The following is an 18,343-nucleotide window of genomic DNA, read 5'->3' on the forward strand; positions in this document are numbered from 1 at the left end:
CGAGTAAGCTGTTCAGATCAGGAGCTAGTGAACGCTTGAGTTGTGCTGCCCGCCTGATGTCTCTGTGGCATGCAGCCACCATCTCAAGTGTCACGGGGCTGTGGCTTCATTTTATCTAAGTTATGAAATGAGCTCGGGAGTTCATGTCTGGGTTTGTTACCTCTGTCATGTTGGAGAAGCACTGTCTCGGACACTGAGGTATTAGCTGCAACAGAAAACTGCGTGCCTTTGTTATCAGTTGTACAGGGCTATCCTAGAACACACAGGCAGTCAAGGGTCAGGCACGAGCACATCTCAGCTGCCGCTCCCGAGGAGTGTCTGCCTCACAGACGTGGGGCGCTTACCTGGAGCTCGGAGATGCTTCTGCTGGCCTGAGGTAACACAATCCTGGTTTCCCCATCCACAAAGAGCTGTACCAGTTTGAGGTACATGTCAACCGCAACATGCAGGAAAGCTGCTTCCCTGACAGTGGTACCGTCACTGAAGCAGGAGAGGAGACTGCAGGTAAAGGCAGGACGGTGAAGGACTGACTGGACGATGCTGAGAGGTGAGTAGCTAGCACAGACTACAACATAGATTTGTGGAACAAACTGTCAAGCACCTTGTCCCACCCAGTGAGAGACCTTGGGAAAACACTGCCTTTTCTCTGACTGTGCCAGCACCAGCATTTGGGCTTACTCACCTGACTAGCTTACCTGTAGAAAGCAAGTGGTAGCAGCCTGGTGTGCTGGTCTGGGGCCAAGAGAAGGAGGTGCCCTAGCTTGGCATCTGCAAAACCAAGGAGCTGAATCAGCTCTGTAGGCTCCTGAACCCAGTGTCAGTGCTGGGATGACTCCCAACATGTCATGTGCCCTGGGTTTCTGTCTAGCCGTGCTGGCGCTCAGAGGAGCCTGTGAACTACACTGAGGACACCTGGAAGAGCTGTTGGGAAGGAGGGGTCTCCCCTTGGTCTCACAAAGAACAGAGACTGGGAGTTGAATAAGCCCTCAAGCTCTCTCTCTCACTGCTCCTCTTATGGTGTGTCTGCTCAGAGACCTTTGAGTGCCCGGAATGGACTCTTCTGTTGCTTTAAAAGTGCATGTGCCCTGAATTCGTACCCCTTGTAGGGTTTTTAAGACATGGTAAAAAGTAAAACCCAGAAGTTCACTGCCCAGAGTTGTTCTTAACTGTCTGAAGTGACATAGTTGCCAAGGCAGCTAATGAATTTATGTCTGTCTCGCCTTGGGTAGAGCCAGCCTTCCCACACTATTCCAGGGACACATGGCCGCTCACCCGTCTCTGCCAACTGGAAGAGCATCAGCCAGGACACCTTCCGTCTTTCCAAACAGGCGAGGACCTCAGCACAGATGTCCACAGCCTTCTGGTACTCAGCGGTGTCCTGTGACCCACAGAAGAGCCAAGGAAGTGAGAAGACAATCTCTGTGCTTCCTTTCTACTTTGCAAAGTCTAAAACTGGTGACACAAGCTGAACAAAGGTGCCCACACCCACCAGGTCTCTGCCAAGCTCAGGAGCAAGACATCAAAAGGCAAACCAAATACTCAGATAGATACCCAGAGATCCAAACTGAAGTCTGAATGGGACTTATTACCTGGTGCTCCCAGCCAGCCAGGGGTGCAGGGAAAAAGCTACCTCAGCTGAAAGGTCTGACTTACCCGTTGGGTCAGGTAGGACGAGAGTAGCCCCATCAAGGAAAAGAAGAGGAGGGTGATCAGGAGCTAGGAGGAAAACAGTTACTACATGAAAGTCACATGCTGACACTCTAGAGCCCAGAGCCTCAGTAGATCGCAGGAGGGGGGAAAATCTTAAATCACTTTTTTTTTCTTTTTTGAGACAGGGTCTCACTATGTAGCCCAGGCTAGCCTCAAACTCATCCCAGCAGTCTCCCTGCCCCAGCCTTCTCAGTGCTACGATTGTTCGTGTGAACCACTCTGCCAGGCCCACTATCGTTCAGGTGCTTAGGTCAGAGTAAGTTAGGGCCACATCTGATTTATTTTGTATACACACGTATTAATTCAAAAGCAACAGGAAAGGGGGCTTGGAAGAATCCTGGGGCATTTGTATTACAGTCATCAAATACTGGGCTCTACTACTGATGTAGTTTTTAGGTTGGCATATACAGTATGAGCCAGCAGCGGACCTGTATCAGGAGTGAGGGGGTGACTTCCTTCCCAAATGCTGGTTCACATTTCCTCTGTGTCCCCAACAAATCTTGGTCTACACATTAGAGAAGGCACTGGGTAGTTAGGGCTCTTTCTCTAGGGCCCAGCACTCAAGGCCTGACTGTCCCTTTGCTTAGAAGTTGGAACAGTTCCTCTCTGTACCTTTGCAGAGAAGCAGAGCTTCAGCCTTGGGTGCCTATGAGGTGCTCTCTGTAAGCGCCCTTCATCATGGGTCACGGCTACAGCAATGGGAAGAGGGGACATTGGCTGGTAGCTTTTTTTTTTCCTTTTTTTCAGAGCTGGGGACCGAACCCAGGGCTTTGCGCTTGCTAGGCAAGCGCCCTACCACTGAGCTAAATCCCCAACCCTGGCTGGTAGCTTTATTCTAGGTTGTAACACAGGCAAAAACAAGCCCAACAAAAACACTTCCAAAAGAACTGTAAAGCCTTTTACCAATAAACACTAGGCTAACAGTTTTTACTTTGGAAAAGGAAAGCCAGTGGGCCAGCCTCCCTGGAAAATTGTTTTACCTCCTCTCTTTCGCAGTCTAGCCTCTTCAGATGTGTTGTGACATTTTCCCTCCCAGCTTCTCTAGTTGCAAAGTACAGTGCAGCAGCTGAGATCCAGGCGGGGCTGGGTGCTGGGGCCGCTGAATCGGAGGCGAAACTGACACACAAACATTGCTGCAGACACTGAACACCACAGTACTGGCCACCAGGGTCTGTTTAATAGCAAGGGCTCTCCTTTCAAACAATGCAGGGCCCAGAGTCACTACAAACGATTGTGTCTGTCTCTCAGGTTTGGGGCCATCGTTGTACATAAGATGTAGAGCATTCTGAGGGAACCAGCTTAGTCCTGCCCAGCTCTTAATGGGATCTTGGGGTCCAGGAGCTTTGAAGGAAGAGGCCATAGTACTACTGAGTTCTCAGTATTCTTGCTTGTCCGTGTGGGCCTGTGACCGGGCTAGCCCGAGAGGCTAACTCTATTACTGGCATGGTATCTTAGTTTCCATGAGGGTAAAAGTTAGAAAGCGAATGCTGCTGTTCTGTGTAGGAGAAAAAGGAGTAATCTGATCTTTGTAGAATTAGAGTTGGGAACAAGACCAACTTGGTTACTGATCAGGGAGGACACACAGACATATGGATTCAATACTAGCTACCAGAAGGAAGTCCTCCATAAAGAGTAATGTCTTGTTTAGGCCCTCTGAGGACTCCCTGGGTGCTGCAGGAACTTGGTGTTCCTCATGAGAGTAGGTCAGCCAGGACTGGCAGAAATCTGACTGGGCTCTCAAGTGAGGAGTGATGTGAGAGCCTGCCCCCTGCCCTGTGCTATCCCTGTGGGCACTGAGTGTTAAATATCAGAGCAGAATGCAGGGCCAGGGTGAACTGGAGTCAAACCTGGTGAAACCAGGCTTCAGGAGCACCTGAGCAGCTTCTTTTACAGGCCAGTCACCCAGCTCAATCCCGGGTCCCCCTGCCCTCAGTCACCCAGCTCAATCCCAGTACCCCTGCCCTCAGTCAGCCAGCTCGATCCCAGTACCCCTTGCCCTCAGTCAGCCAGCTCAATCCCGGGTCCCCCTGCCCTCAGTCACCCAGCTCAGTCCCAGTACCCCTGCCCTCAGTCACCCAGCTCGATCCCAGTACCCCTTGCCCTCAGTCACCCAGCTCAATCCCGGGTTCCCTTGCCCTCAGTCACCCAGCTCGATCCCAGTACCCCTGCCTTCAGTCACCCAGCTCAATCCCAGTACCCCTGCCCTCAGTCAGCCAGCTCGATCCCAGTACCCCTGCCCTCAGTCAGCCAGCTCGATCCCAGTGTCCCTGCCCTCAGTCAGCCAGCTCAATCCCAGTACCCCTGCCCTCAGTCAGCCAGCTCGATCCCAGTGCCCCTGCCCTCAGTCACCCAGCTCGATCCCAGTACCCCTTGCCCTCAGTCAGCCAGCTCAATCCCGGGTCCCCCTGCCCTCAGTCAGCCAGCTCAATCCCAGTACCCCTGCCCTCAGTCACCCAGCTCGATCCCAGTACCCCTGCCCTCAGACTCAAAGATGTCCAGAGACATAGCCCAGCCCAAGGGCTACAGCTTACTTGCTAGCAAACTTCCGGGCTTCCTGTAGCCTCTGCAGCTCTTGAGGCAGTGTGCTCTGATAGCATTTCTTCCACTGACTACACAACACCGGTTCCAGGCTTGACCACCACAGCTATGAGAAGGGAAGATCACCAGGAAGCAGATTAAGGACATTGTCGTGGACAGCCATGAGAGAGATGGCCACCATCTAGACACCGAACTGCCAGTCAGCTAGGAACTCCTAAGATGTCACACGGATCACATTGCTGTGCTGCGCAACTTATAGCTTTCCTTTTTGAGACCGAGTCTTAGCATACAGCTCTGGCTATCCTGGGACTCACAGGCTGGCCTAGAATTCAGAGGTCAGAGACAAGGTTTCTCTGTGTAGCCCTAGCTGTCCTGGAACTCTCTGTAGATCAGGCTGGCCTTGAACTCAAAGATCCTGTGCCTTCTTCTGCCTCACAAGTGCTCGCCTATAAGGCGTTCTTCTGCTCAGGGACAAGGCTTGAAGGGAGGGCACTGTATGAGGAAACCCCTGTAATGTTGGCATTGAGCTGCCTGGCCTAATTCAATATGCCAGGCTGAGAGTAGCTTTCTAAATACAGAATAGTTCATCTGTGTTAATTCCACCCAATAAACTGGCCATGGCTGGACCCACCATCTCCCCTCTGGTCAGAATAACAAACCAGATGGAGGTCCTGGGGTCAGAGGAAGCCCCAATAGCTCCTCTGGGACCAGTCACTAGCATCTGCAGGTATTGTTATGTTGGGATGCAGAACAGCCGACATGGAGCCTCCAGTGAGCTTTGTAGTTGAGGACTTGTGAGAGGATGCAACAGAGTAGTGGGTGGGACAGCACTGAAGAGCAGAGGGCTGTCTTGTGAGCCACTGTGCGCTACCTACCTTGTATGTGTGTTTATATATGTATATATATGTATGTATGAGTTGTGCCTGCATGTATGTTTACGTATTTAATGTGGGCACATGCTTTGTGCCTGTAGAGATCAGAAGAAGGTGTTGGGTCCCCTGGAACCTGAGAGATGAGTCATAAACCACCATCTGGGTCCTCTGGAAGAGCATTGTTTTTAAATGTTGAGCTAGTGTTCCAGACTCTCTCACACATTTTGTGAATAGTAACCACCAGGGTAGGACACTGAACCTTCTGAGAACTGCAAATCCCAACTCTTGGAAAAATGTCCAAGACTAGGGTCTGTGAGATGTCTCAATAGGAAAGATGTGTGTTCCCAAATCTGCTGAGCTAAGTTCAACCCCAGGGTCCCATACAGTGGGAAGAAAGAACTGACTGCTTCAAGTTCTTTGACTTCTGTGCATGAATACATAAGAGAGCAGTGTGGGGGGAGGAACCCAACTGGGCCAGACATACCAGTGCTGAAGTCAGAATCATGGGACACTTAGTCTGGCATTCTGCCAGTGTGCGGTTGGCCACCAGCGCCGGGTCTTGACTTCGGAGACACACATTGAGGAGCCCCTGCAGCAAAACATCCTGAAGCTCAGTAGTCTGCCAACCCAGGTGCCCATGGGAACCCAGGCCCCGAAGGGCACCACTAGGCAACCAAAGAAATTACCCTGAAGAAGTGGATGGTAAGGTCGTAGGTCAGGACACTGCCGTGGCAACAGATGTTTCTCTGTAAAACAGTTCAAAGTCAGCACAAAACGGGCGGAGAGGTAGAAAGGCCAGCCCAGAGCGTTTGCACATACCAACCCAGAGGTGACCAGGTTAAAGAACTCTTCACAGTTCGGGGAGACAGGTTGTCCGGCCTGGGGGCTGCCCACAAGGACAGAGGGAGGCAGACGGAGGAGAAGCCTTGGAAAGAAAGGGGTGTATTGTGGTGAAGACAGACAACATGGACAGGGTGTCCTCCCCTGCACAGTACTTTCCAGATCAAGCAATGCTGCTCAAAGCCAGCCCTTCTAGTTCCCACTGAGCTCGTGTGCTCTAAATACAAAGCTCACTTTGTCCCTTGCTCTGAATTCCTGCGTATGCACTGTGGATACCCCAAATGCACTTCAAAAAATATAAATAAAATTTCAACAAGCAGGTGGAAGGATGCACCACTGTCTAAGGAAGCAATCCTTAACGGGAGAATTTCATGAAAACGGTTGCACTGCACTTTCAAAACAAATCAGAAAAAAAGAAAACATCTTTAGAGCACATCCTTTCCTAGAGAGATGCCTGAGTCTAAGAAAAAAGACTTGAATTCAAAACACTTTTTACACTTGTTCCTGAGAGCCACTGAGATGCTGGAACCACTCCAAGTGTAGATGGAGCAGACATAATAGAAACAAGCAGTTAGTAGTGGAAGCTAAAGACAGAGGCCAGCGTGAGAGCTGGATGGTACCGTTTGCATATGAGCAGTTCCTGCTGTCTCCTAAGGCTGGTAGCCATGCTGCCTGGCCTTGCCAAAGCTTGCAGCCGTCCTCTGAACACCCGAAAGAGAAAGTGACTCTCAGGAGTAGAACAGCCACGGGGCACAGCAGAACCTTGATCAAGCTCCAGGTCCATAGCCATCTCCTGGAAAAAAGCAGGACCAAGTCCACCCTCTATCTCTGATGTGTCACTAAACATGAATGAGGGCAGAAAAGTTCTCTGATCACCGTGGAACTCAGTTGGCGACCTTGAGAGATGAGCCTGAGAAAGGTTGTCTCCACAGGGATGGGGAGTGAGGAGGGGCAAGGACACAAGCCCTTCCCTGTGAAAGCCATTGTTAACCAGACCTAGTAGCTCAGCTATTGGGAGACTGAGGCAAGAGGACTGCAAATTCCGGGGCCTGCTTAGGTTGGAGCACTTGCCTAGATTGCAGACTCTGCATTCAAGCCTCACCCCCAGTACCACAGAAACGAAGCCATCTTTAAATTATAAACATAAATGAGCACAGGGGACAGCCAGCATACATCCCCAGGTCTCCCTGGAGCTGCACACTGCCACCCTTACTGCTCGGTGTAGACAGGTGGACAGACATGCAGGGATGGGCTGAAGGTGAGTCCTCTGCTGTCACATTCTTTTTGTTTGTAAATTAAACATTTTTCAGAAGAATAAATGTGACTTTTTAAATACCAAAGAATGACCCATGTGTCCCAAATAGCTGTGAACTCTGCACTTTGGGCCTGGATTTGGATCTTATACATAATTCTTTTAAAAACAAGATGGCAGATCCAGGAACAGGACTGGTATCCTCAGTAACCTGGGAGCCATGTCAACAGACAACTCAATGCCTAAGCCATAGAGTTGGCTTCCCTAAACCTTGTCATCCATCTTAGTGTCATCCCGCATCCTAGGCATCCACCTCATAAGGACCACAGGGGCCAGGCCCTGAGCTCGCACTGCACCGGCAGAACTGTCTGGCTTGCTGCTACTGCATGCTGTCTCAGTGCCAGAAGCCTGTACCCCGTCACTCTCCTGGGAGGAGCCACGTGAGTGAGAACCAGGTGGGCCTGAGGGGTGGAGGGAAAGGCCCTACTGTGGGGGTCATGGGCAGGGAGCAGGTAATGCCACACAATTCCTGATGTGTGGAGTATGGGGGTTGGTGTGGTGCTGTGCATACAAATGCTGAATTCTGAACCCCAAGGCCTGGCCTCCCAGTTGGGAGGACTTCTCACATACACAGGCCTTTGTTGTGTAAACTTTGCTCCCAATTAAAGTGGCTGCAGCCAATTCCTGGGGAGAATAGAGAGGGGTGGGGCTTTGGTTACCAGGTTGGGGGTCGCAGATAGGGATCATAAGAAGAAAAAGAGGAGGAGGAGAAGAGAGGAGAAAGGAGCCGGAGAGAATAGGAGGTCTCCATTAGAGGTGATGGACCAGGGGCACGTGGCCTAGTGAAATCCCCAGAACAGACTAAGAGCAGAAATAACCTGAGTGAGACTGAGGTAGCAAGTACTCTGGGGAGCACAGCTGGGGAGGAGACAGTCAGCGCACAGACAACAGGTTAGGGGCAGCTCCCCAGTAACCGTGCTAAAGGTGATTAAAAAACCCAAAAGAGCTGGGGATTTAGCTCAGTGGTAGAGCACTTACCTAGGAAGCGCAAAGCCCTGGGTTCGGTCCCCAGCTCAAAAAAAAAAAAAAAAAAAAAAAAAAAAACCCAAAAGAATCTTTCTCAACTGCTGGGTGGGGGGCCAGGTCATAGTAGAGCTAAGAGTAGTAAACAACTTGTCAGAATACCATTTACAGTGGAGGCCTGTACAGTGGAGGTCTGTCTGTCCCGTCTACTCAACAGAAATAATGTGACCAGCACCCACAACTGTCACAGCCTGCTGTGTGACCCTAAAAACCACATGCAGGCTGGGCCTCTCTCAGGCTAATCCCTGACATCTAGGAGAGATGGGTGGGGAAGACAGAGGTCTGGATGAAGCCGGGTGTCTGCCTCTTTCAGCCTGTAGGATGCTCTCATTTGAGGGATTTCCTCAGTTCTTATCATGCACAGTTCTAACTCCCCACACTTCTGAATTCAGACCCTTGAAGAATGGAAGGAACCCACAGATACAATGTGTCTAATGAAGTGACATGTACTACTATGGTTTGGATCTGAGATGCCCTCTAAATGACAGTGCTGAAAGCTGGTCCCTAAGCACCAGTGTGGAGAATGAGAGGCTCGTGAGGGCCCTGACTCCGCCCATGGTTGGGGATGTCCCTGAATGGAACTGGGAACTGGTAGAACACGAAAGAGGTCAGCCTGGCTGGAGGACCCTCATGGGGATGGGCTTTAAAGAATCTCCCTTGTCCCCAGTTGCTCCTTTTCTGTTTCTTGGCTGCTCTGTCTGGTACACCCTCCCTCTTGTGATGTCCTGACTCACCACAGGACCACGGCAATGAAGGCAAGTGGCCTTTGTGCCTTTAACTCCATTTTCTCAGTTACTGTCATAGCAACAGGACATGGCAACAACATGGAGGGTTGGAAAGAGGCCACCTAGAGACATGGACTGAGAGACACTGGAACATCGGCATGACTCCACTGCATTCTGCTCATTTTGGGAGCCCACAAAGCCTGAAGCCTCCATGTGCTCTTTTCCTCTACACAGGCTGGCTTATTAAGGTCACTTCTCAGAGCCTGCAGCCCAGCTGAGTAACACGAAGAAGCAGAGGACTGCAGCGGCAGCTTTGCTGTCAAAGTTTGGATGTTCCAAAGCCGGGAGACAGTTTTGGCATCACAGCTGTGCCTGGGTCTTGTGATGCTCACCTGTGGGATACATTCAAAGGCCACTGCTGCTCTAGGTCTCTGCCATGGTTCCCACTCGGTTCTGTCCAGTCAGTCACCATTATGCTAACGTCATACACACCTTAGCAGAGGACAGATTGCTGCAGCAAACACATTGGGCTCTGTTGCTCTCTAACTCACCTGTAGTCTAGAAAGAAGATCCTCGTTTCCTGTGCGGCCACCAAGAACCAGATCAGAGTCCTCTGAGTGGTTGTAACTCCTTGAATTGAAAGTAAAACAAAGGCCTCCTCAGTGCTGTCGGCCAGCAGTGCTACCTCGGTGCCTCTCAGTGCTGTTGGCCAGCAGTGCTACCTCGGTGCCTCTCAGTGCTGTTGGCCAGCAGTGCTACCTCGGTGCCTCTCAGTGCTGGCCAGCAGTGCTACCTCGGTGCCTCTCAGTGCTGGCCAGCAGTGCTTACCATGGTGCCCATTCTTTCTCCTGCCTCCACAGTGGAGTGCCTGCGTGTAACTGACAGCAGGAAAAAAAACAGCAAAATCCCAAAGTACTAGCAGTCAAAAACATCAACAATGCAAAAAATGGCAGGCCACAGGCATGTGATATCTGCACTCAAGAGGCAGAGACAGGAGGATGACTACAAGTTTGATGCCAACTTGGCCAACACAGCAAGTTTCAATCCAGCCATGGCTGAGCTGCAAAAGCTTATTTAAAGAAAGGGGAGGGTGTCTGGGGCAGCGCAGAGGTTAAGAATGTGTGTCAGCAATCGCTGAGGACTAAAGGTAGATACCAGCATCCCCGTAACATGCTGGATGTTGTACAGACAATTCCATGTGGCTGACACCCTCTTCTGGCTTCTGCATTTGCATTTGTGCTTGAGCATACACACACACACACACACACACACACACACACACACACACACACACACACACACCTGCCTACACGTACAACTTTTTTCGTAAGGGAAGAAAAATGTACCAACACCAAGTGTTGTTTGTCGTGGGAGGTTTAACTTCCCCAAACTAATTCATACACTTAACAACGGCACAAAAGCTGAACGATGGCACTGACAAGGAACATGACTTCACACGCAGTAAAGCCGGAGCGACTCACTCAGAAAGAACCTACAGCAAGGAACTCAGTTTATTGCCTCCATATACAAGCCTCCATTGTGTTTCTGTATGTTCTGCATAAATAATTGGGGGAAAAAAGCCAGTCATTCCACTTACAGTCACAGTGAAAACAAAATACAGAGACAGGAGGATCTCTGGGAGTTCAAGGTCAGCCTAGTCTACATATCAAGTTCTAGGCTAGACAAAGCTACAAGGTGAGACCATGTCTTAATACAAACAAAATAAAATACTTATTAATAGAAGTCTTATATTTTGCAAATATTATTAGACTTGTAACCACAAAAACCTAAAATATTGGTAAAATAAGTCAAAACTTAAACAAAAACCCTGTGACCATGGATAGGAAAACGTGGTGGAGAGATCTAACACAGTTTCCATAAGGATCCCAATTGGGTTTGTAGAAAAACAAACAAACAAACAAACAAACAAACAAGCAAACAACCCCAACCCCCAAACAGCCAAACAAAACAACAATTTACTGATGGTAAAATCCAAGTGAAATCACAAAGGACCCAGAATAGCCAAAGCAATCTCTAAAAGGAGCAATGCTGAAAGACTCACACTTTGAGATATCAAGACTTACTTCAAAGCCACATCAGAGAATAACACCCTGAGACAGCAGACAGAACCAAGGGCCTCGGGATAAACTCTCCTGTGAGTGACCCGTGTGTGACAAGGACATCAAGACTACCACGGGGGAAGTACAGTTTTCTCAACAAGGACATGCGAAAGAATAATGTGGACCTCTACCTCGAACAGAGGAAGTAAAGACCTAAGAATAAGAGCTAGAAGTAAAAACAAATGAATCAGACCTCTGCACATTCATCATTCATCCATCCATCATCCACCCATCCATTCATCTATTCATCATCCATCCATCCATCATCCATCCATCATTCATTCATCCATTCATCATTCCTTCATCCATCCATCATTCATTCATCCATCCATCATCCATCCATTCATCATCCATTCATTCATCCATCATTCATTCACTGACCATTATCAAGTGGGTGAAAAGATAGTTCAGGGAACAGGAGAAACTCTGTCCCTCTGTGTGCTAAGTGTCTGTGTAGGACAGGTGAAGAACTGCAGCTCAGCCAGGCAGACCAGTTTAAAGGATGTGGTGTCCTCAGACTACTTTACTAGTCTGTGTGGGACCCTGGGTTTGATCTCTAGTAGCACAAAAGACAGCTGGGATGGGCAGGCTGGGGTAGGGAGAAATTCTAATAGATATTTCTCTAAATGATCCATCATCACAAAGAAAAAAAAAAACCTCAAATGACAACATTAAAACAGAACTTCATACCCTAGAATGGCTACAATCAGAAAAGATAGTGTTGTGGGACCCTCTGAATTCTCTCTACCGCAGGCAGACTATAATACGGCAGAGCCAGCATGTGAAAACATTTTGAAAAACTGTATTATTATCCACTAGTCCACTCTTGTGTATGCCGAGGAAAAACAGTGACCCAGGGCTCCACAAAACCTATATTCAAAAAAGGTCAGAGCAATGTTACAATAGCCAAACAGCAGAAGCAAGCAAATGTCTACCAGTGGCAGAAGGAATTACAGAGATGATGTATGCTGTTCAATGTCAGGAGCCATCTAGGACAGGCTAAAGGCCAGCGGGTGGGCTTTCTGAGATGGTTTCACTGTGGATTGTGACCTTTGCCTCTTGTAGCAAGGCCCAGGGGGACAAATCTCAGGGTTTGATTCCTGCAGCTGATATGCCTTTCCTGTCCTTATAAAATTGATATGATCCCCCCGCTGGGCATTAGCCCACCCTATTGGGCAGACTTCAGCCCAGCAAAGATGGACTGAGTTGAAGTGATGCTACACAAACAAGTAGATGACTTCCTAACTCCTAGTGATGACTCTGTAAGAATTCCCAAAACTACACTAGTAATAATTAGGGCTTCACAAATGATGAACCCTTTGATGGGTGGGCAGAAACATGCTGATTGTCATGTTCTGATTTGGAAAGAGGGGGGGAGGGGGAGGGAGGGAGGAAAAGGAAAAAATGAAAAGAAAAAAAAAAAGAAAAAAGGAAAAAAGAGAAAAAAGGAAAAAAGAAAATAAAAGGGGTTGGGGATTTAGCTCAGTGGTAGAGTGCTTGCCTAGGAAGCCCAAGGCCCTGGGTTCGGTCCCCAGCTCCGAAAAAAAGAACCAAAAAAAAAAAAAAAAAAAAAAAAAAAAGAAAATAAAATAATTAGGGGTTCAACTAGAGCTCTTTCCTATATAAAAACTGTAATTGGAATTCTTCCAGGCCTCACCTGACACAACTTAATTGCTTCTGAGATAGAGAGCAGGAACTGCTAAGACTTACAACTTAGGAACACCTTCCTTACGTTGGAAAACAATTAACCAAAGGTCATGAAAGGGAATGAGCAGTTTTCTGTAGGTATAAGGACAGAAGATAAAATTCTGACTGGGTTTATCTATACAAAGCCTCATTGTTAACGTATACTAACTTCCAATGAACCCGTGGAGCTAGAGAGAGGAAATGAATGTCTAGTCAGATAACTAGTTTTAATGGAAAGACATGCAAACATCTCTGTCATGAATGTCTTATTCACATTATGACTTGAATTTGTTTAAACTTGCATTAAGTTTTGAATAGATACCATGCGATCTATTCTCCTAAAAGGTACAAAAAACTAGAAACGATGACATTAGGTGGCAGGGGGAGAGAACAGAATTAGGAGGAAGGAGAGAGCAGTACTCGCTGCAGAGAGGAAGACAAAGAAGTCACTGCAGAGAGAGCAGGACGAGCAGGCGGCCTTCTCCTCACCATGGGATGGAACAGGTTTTCTCTTAACAAGGCAGGCTTAGTCTTACTAAAGAGGACAAAGCTTCCTTACAGACTTGGGTTTAATTCATTTAGCAATAAAAGGGTAGAAGCCTTTTCTTTATGCAACAAAGGTTGAAGCTTAGTTTTCATCCAGCATGAATGAGTTCTTTCTGCACTGGCAGTTGGGCTTTTGCTCCATATGCATATGTAGTGTGTGTGCATGTAAATGTGAGATAACTAGAAGGACCCAACAGGAGTGTGTGCATGTGTATGAATGTGTGTGCATTAATGTATATATGTATGTGTGTTTATACATATTTGCTTATGTAAAAGTTTTTCCTTCTGTGATCTCTTCTCCTGGTTCAATAAAGATTTATTGCTCTAAACCTCCCTCCTTCCTGGCAAGCTGATTCTGGGCAAGAGAGAAAGAAGCCACACCAATTAATCCCCTGCTGTTAACAATCAGTGTTATTGCCCAGAGGCCTGCAGCTTCTGCTTCAGAGAAACTTAAAGACAGACAGGTCAATGTTATCATAGAGGCAGCCTTAATCTCCTTCCAGACCAAGTCTGCTCCCAGCAATGCTCCTCCCCCTCAGCTACCTTCAAGAGAGGACTCAGCCAGGCTAAGCTCCCAGCAGTTCAGTGGCATTATTTATCCATAATGAAATACTCTTGCTGGATGAACCCTGAAAATGTCTGCACAGTGGCATAAGCCAGGAACACAAGACTGCATGCCATTCTGTTTCTGTGAAATGTGGAGAGCAGGCAGTTCTGCGGCAAGGGGTGGACGGCTAAGGGCTGGCGAGTCTGCGCAGTCACAGGCCAGCCTCACACAACACCTTCTCCTCCAGTGCTGCTCAAGAGCTGGTGGGGACGAGGGGATGGACCAGTCTCCTTCACAACTGTCACCCAACCCTCGGAGGCTGAGACAGGAGGACTGAGTGAGACTCTGAACAAAGCACTTCCTACAGTGCTGTTGGGCTGACATGAATGAACGCCATGCAGAAGCCATACTGTGACCTTCGATGACATGCTGACTGAGGAGTTCCACCCAGAAGACGACACTGTGAGCTTATATGAGTTGTGCTGATGTGCTGTCACCAGCAGAGAGCAAGTTTGAGTACCGAGTGGCTGACCTTTGGTGGAAGTCCATGAGCTCGCTGACAAGGACTGTGCACGCCGCCTCCAGGTCCCCACCACAGCCTCCCATAGCTGACGGTGCTGGCAGGTAGCGCTCATAGATTGCCCACTGGTGGAAGTCATGTCTGTAAGAGTCGAAGGCCTAGGTCAGCACTGAGTTAACCAGGGGTGCTTAACGTCCTGAAGCAGTCTCTGAGAGGAACAGTGCCAGTGACTGGGCCAAGGAGGAGCTAACCCCAGCAGCCTGAGGACTCATGGGAGAGTGAGGCTTCATCGTCTGAAAGGCAGGGGACCAGTCCTGTGGAAAAGCCCACTCTCAGGTGAAATTCTGTCATCAAAGCTGGATAGAGTGCTAATTCTGCAGAGTGACTGCTGACTCCATCTACGACCCAGTGAATGAGCAGGTAGTTGTGTCAGTGCAGGCTGAGTCACCCGGTGGTCTGACCCACATAAGCCCAAAGAGGGATGGCTGAGAAATCCCAACTGTGGATGACTGGTCAGTGGCCACAGACAGTGGTAATACCTACCCCAAGGGAAAGCTCTCAAGGACATGGTGACTGTTCTAAGTGGAAATAGCCAAACACAAGTGAGATCTCTCACACCACAAAGAGCAGGTGAGGTTCACAGAGGGGCATTGCTTTGTCCATGTGGACTGAGTATCAGGAGTGGGACTAAAGCAGGAAGGATGGCGGGAACAGGATTTATCCATGGAGTGCTTCCTTAGCACGGAGAAAGCCTTCACTTCCATCTCCAATCTCTAGCTCTGCTAACATGGGGTTGGGCAGGAAATCCCTAAAACATGGCAAGATAACAGTGACCCAAGGGTTAAAAAGTGAGGCTGATAAGCCTGGAGGGATGGCGCAGTGGTTAGAGCTCTGGCTGTTGGCAAAGGACCCAGATTCACATTCCAGCACTGACATGGCAGCAACATCTGTCTGTAACTTTAGTTCCAAAAGATCTACCTCCTTCTTCTGTCCTCTGCAGGTCACACACACACACACACACACACACACACACACACACACACACACACACGCATGCATGTACATATATTTATTTGACATATTATACACATATACACACTCTCTATATGGGCTCTAGTGGGTGCAGGGTCCCAGCATAGAGCTCAATTGTGGTTATCTGTACAATGGTACAATCTAGATAGGTAGGCATGTCTCAGTCACTCTGTAGCCCCAGCTTTGGGGCACGCTGGCACACGGTTTTGTGGTTTTTCAATAGAGAAGCAAATGGCTGAAGGTGTGCTCAAACATTTCTCAGTTAACCTGAGCATCACACCCAGGCTGGCTGTAGGAAAGGGACTGTGGTGATGCTGTCGTGGGCAGCTCCCCCGAACTCTTACCTTTCTGTGCCTGAGAGGGCATCAGCTTCAGGTTGAATTTCCAGTTCCAACTGAATCCAATCTCTGTAAGTTAACTGAGTGACAGAAACATTCAGGGAAGGGATGAGACACAAACCACACTGTTATAAGCATTTGTCATTTTACCTCAAAAACAAAGATCTGAGTTGGGCATGGTGGCACACACCATTAATCCCAGCAGAGATAGGCAGATCTCTGTGAGTTTGAGTGAGTTCCAGGTCAGCCAGGGTTAGTGACATCCTTCCTGAAACAACCAACCAGACAAGCAACCAAACAAAAACCCACAGCCCTCTCCTTCAAATATTCATGGCATCTTATATTTTGTTTTTTCTTATGAAAATTCTTTTTTTTTTAAGATTTATTTATTTATTATATATAAGTACACTGTAGCTGTCTTCAGATACACCAGAAGAGGGCATCAGATCTCTTTACAGATGGTTGTGAGCCACCATGTGGTTGCTGGGAATTGAACTCATGACCTCTGGAAGAGCAGTCGGGTGCTCTTAACCGCTGAGCCATCTCTCCAGCCCTCTTATGAAAATTCTTAAAGCAACCTCACATACCAGTGTACCCTAATCTCAAAAATCTCACTTTCCATAAAAACAAAACAAAACAATAACACATGACAGACTGGGGTTGGGGATTTAGCTCAGTGGTAGAGCGCTTGCCTAGCAAGCGCAAGGCCCTGGGTTCAGTCCCCAGCTCCGGAAAAAAAAAAAAAAAACAACCCACATGACAGACCAACCCTCTCTGTGGCAGACAGCAACTCAAACATAGACAGACACACAGACACAGACATACACACGGACACACATACACATACACAAACACAGACACACACACATATACACATAGACACAGACATACACACAGACACACACACATACACAAACACACACATACACACACACAGACACACACACAGACACAGACACACACAGACACAGACACACAGACACAGACACAGACACAGACACACACACACACACACACACACACACACACACACACAGGCTATGTAAAATAGTGGAAGACACAGAAACCTACATGAAATTCCTCCTCCTTTAACAGCTCTTGGAAGCTGCTCCATCTCCACAGAGAGAGCGCAGCTCTCGGCCAGTCTGCAGAAGGAAGATACAGAAGTTTCCAGGGAATGCGAGCTGTGTGCTCTGGACTGCAAGGTGCTCTGGCCTCTGGGAACAATCTTAACACAATGAACTGAAACTGAAACAGACAGGGAGAAGTTCACAGTGTGTGAAACACTCACCAGGGCACACCTAGACACCATCCCACCAGGAGACCTTACCTGCCAGCCTCTTGTGGACCCATTACAGCCCTGACACGCACAGCATGTTGGGGAGCAGGGGAGGAGGAGGACCCGGGAAGCAGGACGCTCCCTGGAGTCTCCCTAAGCCCTGGCACTGTTTGTGAAGACTTGGGGTTGCCTTGTTGAGAGTGTGTTGCTGCTGGGAGGGGCCCATTCAAGCCCTGCATCTATACTGCACCCCCGCCCTCCCTCGAGTCCCCTGTGAGCTAGCCCAGCAGCAATGAGAGCCGCACAGACAGCACCAGAAGTGTCTCCTCAGTGACACGGTACTGATCAGGGAGGAGGGCTCTCTGCCCCTATTTAACAAGAACCTGACTATTTAACCCTTTGCACAAAACCATGCTGGGTCTTCAATCTGCATCCAGGCCCTAGGACCAGGCCCCTCAAAGCATGGACGTAGCCTGGATTCCCAGAATGCTTCAGGTCTGATTTCCTTTGTCTGGGCAGGGCCCATAAGCACAGAGACTCTTCAAAGGCTGTCTGTTGAATCTCTTCATTATTTCATTATTTGGAGACAGGGTCACATGAAGCCCAGGCTAGCCTCAACCCTGGGAGGCTTGATCAAGACCTTTTGGTCTTGGCTCCTGAGTGCTGAGATTACAGGGTCACATCTGCTTTATCTGGTGCTGGGGTCAACTCAGGGCTTTTTGTTAGGCACGCACTTGACCAACTGAGCTATACCATCAGCCCTGGTGCTTTAAGATTCTCATTTATAATGTGTGTGTGTGTGTGTGTGTGTGTGTGTGTAAGAGAGAGAGAGAGAGAGAGAGAGAGAGAGAGAGAGAGAGAGAGAGAACATCTCTTTCCAACATATTTATTACTAAGATTGTACCCAGTTCCCCAAACTTGGCAGCTAGTATCTTTACCCACTGAGCCATCTTGATAGTCCCTTCTCTTCTTTTTGGGTATTTCATTCATTCATGCATTTATTGATATCAAATTTCTCTATTCAATTTAGCATGGCTGGACAGATGGCTTAATGGTTAGGGTTTCTTGTTGCTGTATTTTTTCTCTTCCTTCCTTCCTCCCTCTTTCCCTCCCTTCCTTCTTTCTTTCTTTTTTGGAGACAGGGTTTGTCTATGTAGCCCTGGCTATCCTGGAACTTGCTCTGTAGAGCAGGCTGGCCTCTGAGTGCTGGAATTCAAGGCGCGTGACACCTCTCTCAGGTATTGCTACTCTATCA

The 18,343-nt window shown here is 48.5% G+C and overlaps 1 protein-coding gene and 1 non-coding gene across 2 annotated transcripts in view; one reads left to right on the forward strand and one right to left on the reverse strand.

Moving 5' to 3' along the window:
* Nucleotides 1–18,343, reverse strand: part of Fanca (FA complementation group A) — a 58,213-nt gene that overhangs the window by 293 nt on the left and 39,577 nt on the right. Inside the window, 15 exon segments of the mRNA NM_001401252.1 lie at nt 161–253; nt 345–498; nt 696–768; nt 1,273–1,378; nt 1,654–1,716; nt 2,691–2,826; nt 4,242–4,354; nt 5,605–5,709; nt 5,807–5,866; nt 5,940–6,045; nt 6,581–6,753; nt 9,572–9,650; nt 14,452–14,580; nt 15,816–15,889; nt 16,881–17,057. Coding sequence (NP_001388181.1) covers nt 161–253; nt 345–498; nt 696–768; nt 1,273–1,378; nt 1,654–1,716; nt 2,691–2,826; nt 4,242–4,354; nt 5,605–5,709; nt 5,807–5,866; nt 5,940–6,045; nt 6,581–6,753; nt 9,572–9,650; nt 14,452–14,580; nt 15,816–15,889; nt 16,881–17,057 — 1,641 coding nt within the window.
* Nucleotides 12,443–12,503, forward strand: LOC120098676 (small nucleolar RNA SNORD43). Its single transcript, XR_015644468.1, has one exon. It is a non-coding gene; the product is annotated as a small nucleolar RNA SNORD43 (small nucleolar RNA).

This window comes from Rattus norvegicus, chromosome 19 (assembly GCF_021556685.1).
Source record: "Rattus norvegicus strain SHRSP/BbbUtx chromosome 19, alternate assembly SHRSP_T2T, whole genome shotgun sequence".
NCBI classification, from domain to species: domain Eukaryota; kingdom Metazoa; phylum Chordata; class Mammalia; order Rodentia; family Muridae; genus Rattus; species Rattus norvegicus.